Source organism: Montipora foliosa, chromosome 9 (genome assembly GCF_036669935.1).
Source record: "Montipora foliosa isolate CH-2021 chromosome 9, ASM3666993v2, whole genome shotgun sequence".
Classification (NCBI taxonomy): Eukaryota; Metazoa; Cnidaria; class Anthozoa; order Scleractinia; family Acroporidae; genus Montipora; species Montipora foliosa.
Window position 1 is genome coordinate 23,547,645 of NC_090877.1, and position 7,500 is coordinate 23,555,144.

The window sequence follows — 7,500 nt, forward strand, 5'->3', positions numbered from 1 at the left end:
AAATTTTTTTTTGCATTTCAATCAATTTTTGCATAAGTTTATTTTAACCGCAAAAGTCAATATTTGCGAATCAACTTATTTTGAAATGTGATTTTTTTTTTTTTAATCAGTAATTTCTTGTTAACATAACATGTAGTTTTAATTTAGGAATTTTTTCCAGTAAAATATATCTTTTTTAAATGACAATATCTTTTAACCAGTGTGAATTTATTTTGATAAGAATTTATTTTCAGTTCCATGATGCATTGCTCTGCACCAGTTTCCTTAGCCCCGTGATTTTTCCAGCCATGATCATGATGGAGTCAGTAGAGGATTCTCTTCGTAATTGAATCACGCTAGTGAGATTTCTTCCATCTTCTTGTGATATCCCCTCCATAGTTTCATCCTAATTTTTGAAACCAACTTAAATGTTTTGTTGGGAAACTGGTATGCCGCGGCGACATGTTTACTGGGAGAGAAACCAGAGAGCCTGTCAGCTTTTTATGTAGAACTTAAAAGGAATAGTTATAAGTGTTTTCCTTTCTGCACAAGAGACCGCATGGACAGAAGAGTTGATTGAGCAAACATTTTGGTGATTGGAGGAAGCGTACGCAACTTTGACTCTTATGGCAGAGTACTTACATGTATCCCATCCAGCGCATGCCAATAACCCTGTAATTGAGAGCATTACTCAGCTGTCGAGAAATATTCAGTGTCCACATTCATATATTGTCTTGAAAGAAACTGTTCTTACCAACAAAACAGCCTTATCATATTCTACTCAATGTGTGCAACGTAATGGAAGGGAGGGTCCCGGAAGACCTGCTTTGATATAAGCAGGGAACAAATAGAATACCTGTCTTAATTAGAGTAGGAAATAATAAAGAGAAGGTTATAAATAAGTTATTCTTCCCACGATGTTTTGATTGGTTCAGAGTGCACAATGAAAATTTTCAACTTTCTCAGCAACAAGGTTTTGATTGGTTCAAAGCACAGAGTGGAATGTTTTTAACCTTAAGTTTGTACTGTGAACATGCTGCAGTGCCCTCAGAGCTGCAAATGATCTTTTATTTTAGCTCATTACAGGTCACTATCTAATTCTAGGTTATAATGTACCTCATTGTTGGTCAATGTCGATCATTGTACATGTAGCTCATTGTGGATCATTTTAGCTCATTGTAGGTCATTCCTTGTTTTAGTACATGTAACTATGTAAACAGAGGACTTTTACTGATTTACCATAAATTTGCTAGCTCCTTCTTCCCCCACCACAGGCATAAATCATGAATGCTCTACCTTTAAAAATAGAAATTACCTTTCAGAATCAGAAAAGTTCAAGAGTTCAGACTAATCCAAAATATGAACTACTAAAGGCATTGTCATAAATGTTGAAAAGGACATCATCTGCAGGAAGGCTATTGGTCGCATTTAGGTACGTCAGGTTGAGGACATTTACACGTGTGTTTGCTGTCAGTACAAAGCCCGCTAGAAATTTAACAAAGTGAATTTCACGAGACCTGTTAAAGCCAAGGACTGGCTCCTCATCAGTGCCACAAGCAAACTGTAAGATGTAGCCTGTAATGATTGTTGTTGAACCAGCAACGCTCCGTCCGGCGTAGACTTCCCTAATGTACCTTAGAAATGCATTGTAAACATGCCTCTGGTTCCTGCAGGAATTTGATCCTTCCTTATCAGACAGAAGTTAACAAATGCATCAGCTTCTTGACATTGAGACCACTTGCAACTGATGGTCTGAACAAATAGAGAAATGGAGGTAGGCTCACAATCAGCTGAAAAATACCCACTTTGCTCAAACCTACATAGTGATGATGCCACTCCTTGAACAATATTGAGCAATTACGTCTTCCTGGATAAACTGTGGTATTTTGCCATTTTGAAGGACACTGAGACCCATGAGAACACCAACTGCCAGGGGTTTCAATAAAATTTGAAGTAGGCAGCTGGTTTTAGTCTAGTAGCCGACTGTATCAAGAAGGGGCCGTTAGGCCCCTTCGTCTAGGGGGGTCTGGGGGCATGCTCCCCCAGACGATTGTAAAATCTGGAAGCTCTGAAATGTGATTTCCAGCACTGAAGATGAAGGAAGATTTCTAATCAACAGAGACACTGAGTGTGCAATTAAGCGCATTCTTTTGATAATTTCCAGTGAAGAAAGATTTGGAAAACCATTTCAAAAGGAAAATTAACGATTTTTAACGTTATATGATGTTCGACAACTTCATGTCATCATTACTACCAATTTCAAGCTGCCGGGAACGGCAAACCCTTTTTGCGCGTTTTTTCAAGCGCGAATTTCAACATTTCTCAACATGAGAAATCGGTTCTGTCGAACGATAAGAATATGTCATTTTAATCTGAACAAACGAAAAGGCTTAACGGATGAAACTAACGAAAAATTTACTGTTTTTGGAAAACAAGTCTTGATGCAACGATTACTCAATAACGACCTGTTTTACATGAAACGTCTTGATATGTTTGGGGAAGTAACTAAACGTAATTGAATTACGTAAAAAAATGTGACGGTTGGTCTAGGCAAAAATGCGGAAAAAAGTTATAGCCGTGCACTGTAGCTCAAAGATGGCAATATCAAATCTGATAATTATTTTGAAATTGAGGTTAAAAAAGGTACATTCAAGTCGATCAAAAATGAATTTTATTTCAGGTTTGAAGGAATCTTTCAATTAATTCAATGTAGGGTAAAAAGTAGCCGACTTCTCTGAGCGATGCCGCCGACGCTTTTCGTCGGCCGTCGGTGCTTATTGAAACCCCTGAACTGCCATCTACGTCTCAGCCAAATCTTCACAGAGACCTCCATCAAAGTATTTTTCTTTAATTTCAATTAGCATGAGGTGAAAAAATTCCTTTCAAGAACCTCCGTAAAAGTAACGAGCTGACTCTCCGGCAAAATTAACCTCAGTAGGTAAATAGGAGTTCACCAAGGCTGATATCTCATCCAAACCAGTATCAAGCAAGTTTTCTCTATCAACCAATATAAAGTTAGTTTCTCCAGAGATCTCACTGTCTGGATCTGTTATGTCTAATTGCCTGCCAGTAAGGATTTTTTCTTGAGCACACTTGAGGATTTCTGATGTATTTTGGCAGTGTTCACATTCTTTTACAATTTCTTGTGCAACATCGCCGATTTTTTTGTCCCTGACTTCTGTACCACGATCAACTTCAATAATCACTGCATCAACTGACGAATCAATAACTGTTTCCTCCATGTTTCCTGCGTTACTGACAGTAATATCAATCTGAAATGCACTGGTTTCTAGTACAGAATCATCAACGCCGTCAAGATCGTCGGCCAACAGTCGCACATAAACAGCACCTGCTGAAGCGGTAGATCTGAGTCAGGATGTTGCCATCAATTTTCACCCCAGAGGCTAAGGTTGGCTTTACCAGCATTCCAATCAACGTTCTTCTTTAACTTATTATACATAGTATTTTTCTTCCACCGTTTATCGAATGCGAATTCCGTGATTACCGGTATGCGGTTTTGGCTCTCAAGTCTCAACTTATCCCAACATCCCAGTGGCGTTTTCTCATCTTGTGCTCCCACAATAATTATACCCTTTATAACACAAAATCGGCTAGGACGGCCAACGTGTCCGCTCCTTCTACCACTGCTGCAAGATGCGGCCAGGGAAGGTCCATTACTACAAGAATCTTCTCAGCTAGCTCACTCAACGCATTTCAATCTCTTGAATTGATGACCTGAGGCAGTGGTGGTCGACTGAGAACACTCCTGCTTGGAAGAGAATTTGCGCTTGAAGGGGATTGAACACTACTCCCTGCTGTTGAAATAGAAGAAGACTTGTTTACATGGACAAGTTTGCTATTCTGTTGATTTGCCCAATGGTGTTTCTTGATATATCAGCAATCGTGATTCAATTACGAAGAGAATCCTCCATTGACTCCATGTTTGAAACGTGGCGGGAAAAATCACGGGGCCAAGGAAGCTGGCGCTGCTCAATGCATCATGGAACTAAAAATAATTCTTATCAAAGTAAATTCACTCTGGTTAAAATAAATTGTCATTTCAAAATATATATTTTACTAAAAAAATTCCTAAATAAAAACTATATTTCGTGTTAACAAGAATTTATTGATTCTAAAGAAATCACATTTCAAAATAGATTGATTTGCAAATATTGACCTCTGAGGCTAGAATAAATTCACATGCAAAGATTGATTGAAATGCAAAAAAGTAATTCAGTCCCAAAATTAATCCTCAGTAAAACTAGAGTTGTTTGTACATGTTCAAATACATGTACGCCCGGGCGAGCAGAGCCTCCTTTTGTCGTTTTCTTTACTGACGAGGAGAAAAGGAGGCTCTGACTGAATCACGTCAACTCTTTGAAGCCGCTGCAGCCTGAACTTGTGGACTAGTCCATCCTGTTTTCTCTCATCCAACTGTTTTTTCGAGATTGTGAGCATCCATTCAGTGATAAAACTGATGGTTATAAGTGAGCCCACTGTATCTTGAAAGCCAAGATGGTGGCAAGATCTGGCATATTAGGGTTGGGTTAAGTTCGAGACAGTATCGTGGCAGCATGCAGCACATACTCAATAAAGATCTTTAATACTCGATTCATGCAGAGTCTTTCTCGAGAACGCCAAAATCAAGCAAGCAAAAGAAAGGTTCAGCTAGCAGGGTGGTTCGAATATTGCACCATAAGTAAATAAGTTGTTATGGTCAACTAAAAAGAAATAAGTTCAGCCTTTTGTTTTAATACAATTTTGACCAGAATGGGCCTCCATAGGAGGCTGCACAGAAATCTACAGTTTATGTTGGGTGTTATCTGCATTAAAACAATGGATATCCAGTTCACTGAAGTGTGATACACTCCCAAGAGTAAATAATTTGTATTGTTGCTGCGGCAGTGAGTGAGGTAGTGGCTGAGGCAGCCTTGTAATCAGGAGAAGAACACTTTTCTCTTCAAAACTCAAGGGATTTTGGTCAGACATGCAAGGAATGTGCAAATGGAGGAATTAAGATGCGTGGTATCATCATCAGAGCCTGCTCTGTTTTTCATTTCGCTCCTTGTATCCTCAAACTATAGAGAGTTTCACTGTCACACAACAAAAAAATTCGAAATTGTTCAGTGAAAAAGGCCAAGAACTTTAAATGCTGTAGGAAACAAATCTTTCAACCACCTCTCCAATTCTCAGGACTGAATGGTACATCGTTTCTGAGCTATTTGTCGAAGCATTTCACACAACTTTGTAGAGTTTTGTATGGAGACCCTGTGTGGTCCACCAATGTGGCAGCCTGTAGCAAACGGAAAATGTCTGGAGTTCACTTTGCAATCATGATAACCCTTATTTTTCGCTCATGAGATAAAACACATGTGTACAATGTATGAACACATCTCTAATGTACCTAAAAGGCTCAAACTGCTTAGATTCATAGGGATGGACAATTTTTCAACCAAATAGCTTTACATGTGTATCGGGGTTTCACACAAAGGTGACAATTTGGAAATTCAAAATGCTGTGTTTTCGAAATGAAAGACGTCATGGAACTGGAAGCTCAAGCAAAAAGATTTATTTCTATGTAGGTCATCTTCAACCTCCTTCAGCTTAACATTCAGAAGGCCTTGCAATTTTGATTTTTGAATTTGATGACGTCACTGTGAAAACCATCTATTGTTTTCTTTTCTCTCTCGAGTGGGGTCCAGAAGGTGGTCCAATTGGGGGTCCACATATGAAAACCTCCCTTCAATTCAAAGCACAAACTGTCGTTAATTAAAATTACCGCAAGCATAATCGAACATCTCCCTTCCCCTTGGCAGCATTTCTACCATTTACATGTAGGTAAACTAGTTTTTATGTAAAGAACCCCCAAAAATGTATTGCATTATGGGATTGGGAAAATAGTCTGTATATGTTTCTTAAATTTTGAAAGAGAACTTTTCAATCTAACAGTCAATTTCTGTTAATTATGTAGATACTGATCATGGTGAAATGTCCAGATTAAAAACAACTTGTTTTATTCATTTTTGAAATGCAAAAGAGTGGTCTTCAACTGCTAAAACTACTGTGTAACATGAAACTCTTCATGAAAGGAATGAAAAGAAAGCTTGATAATGTCAAATTAAGCCATAAAAACATGTTACATGTACAGCACAAAAGTACCAGGAAGAGTAGGTTGGCTTTTGATTAGCTGATTGTGTTATTTACCTTGACAACACCTTTTTCCTGACATGTGGAAGATAAAAATATCTTCACTGTGCACACTGAAGGTACAGTTATGATTTGTTAGAAAAAAGGGAAATCTTAGTATTTCATCAGTATCTATATAATATTTAATCTATGTAGTCACTCCAAAAAAAGTTTAGTGCTAGTCTCAGACAATGCCTAAAACACAATGTACATGTAATAACTGTTGCACATAATAATAATAATAATAATGATAATAATAAGAGCGGAGAGTGGAGGGGTTGGCGCAGTGGTAAGATCTCTGCCTTCCAACGCTAAGGTCCCGGGTTCCATTCCCGGTTCTGCCGAGACTGGAATATTTGGCGACCTTCTTTCCCGCTAAAGTTCACTCAGCTTTCCATCCTTCCGAGGTCGGTGAAATGAGTACCAGCATGCATGGACTCCTTAGAAGCGGCTGCAATTTGCGCCTGTATATGCTTCCAGTCCGCTGGGGGTAAATTGATCATTGTAAAGCGCCCTTGAGACGTTAGTAATATGGGCGCTATATAAATGCACCACTTTACTTTACTTTTTGTAATAAAAACTAACGATAAAAAGTCACGACGTTTCGACCCCTCGGAGGTCATTTTCAAGTGAGAATAAAAGTTTTAAGAATTAGCATAAATATGTAAAAACTAGATAAAAATGCGGCGAACGCCGAAATGTGATAAAAATATGTACAAAAGTGTAAAAAGTGCTAAAAATATATGGAGTAATGAACGGTAGCTAGAGAAAAACAATAGACAAAAAATAATTAATTACAAGAACTGTTCTAAACAAATAATTTGGCGCGGATAGAGTCACGCTGTTTGTTTAGCGATGGTTTCAGTTCTTTTATAAAAAACATTTCAAAAACAAGACAATCAAACTTGTTCTGGCACTTTCTCAGGATTCTAAAACTCTTTGCGATGTTGTTAGGTTCCAATGCATGTTTCTCTCTCAGATGGTCGCCGATGGTTGCCCCTTTGTGCTCTTCAATGCGCTGGTGAAGGTGCCGGCAGGTATATCCGACATAACCTGCGTCGCACAGGTCACACTTGAATTGGTACACAACGCACTGTTGGCTTACAAGGGGTGGCTTCTCTTCACGGACCCGGATCTCTTCTTTGATCTTTTTGCTCGTGTAGACAGGGGTAATATCCGCACTGATCTTACGGCTTAGGTCGGCAAGTTGTCTCCGTACGGCGTTCGCAGATTTTTGGTCCTTGAAGGGCAACACGACTCTGATTGGGTCCCCACGCTTCTCATCAACGTGGGTGCGTGATTCCTCGGAAACTTTTGAATCAACGAAAAGGCGGA

At 38.9% G+C, this 7,500-nt stretch overlaps 2 protein-coding genes across 3 annotated transcripts in view; one reads left to right on the plus strand and one right to left on the minus strand.

Annotated features, from left to right (window-relative positions):
- Positions 1-7,500, plus strand: part of LOC137971247 (NLR family CARD domain-containing protein 3-like) — a 40,356-nt gene that overhangs the window by 15,106 nt on the left and 17,750 nt on the right. The gene's annotated exons all lie outside the window — the stretch shown is intronic.
- The window catches only part of LOC137970793 (uncharacterized), a 1,371-nt gene continuing 592 nt past the window's right edge, over positions 6,722-7,500 (minus strand). The window contains exon 1 of the mRNA XM_068817362.1: positions 6,722-7,500. This exon is cut by the window's right edge and continues 592 nt beyond it. Within this exon, the coding sequence (XP_068673463.1) occupies positions 6,974-7,500 (527 nt within the window). The 3' untranslated portion in view covers positions 6,722-6,973.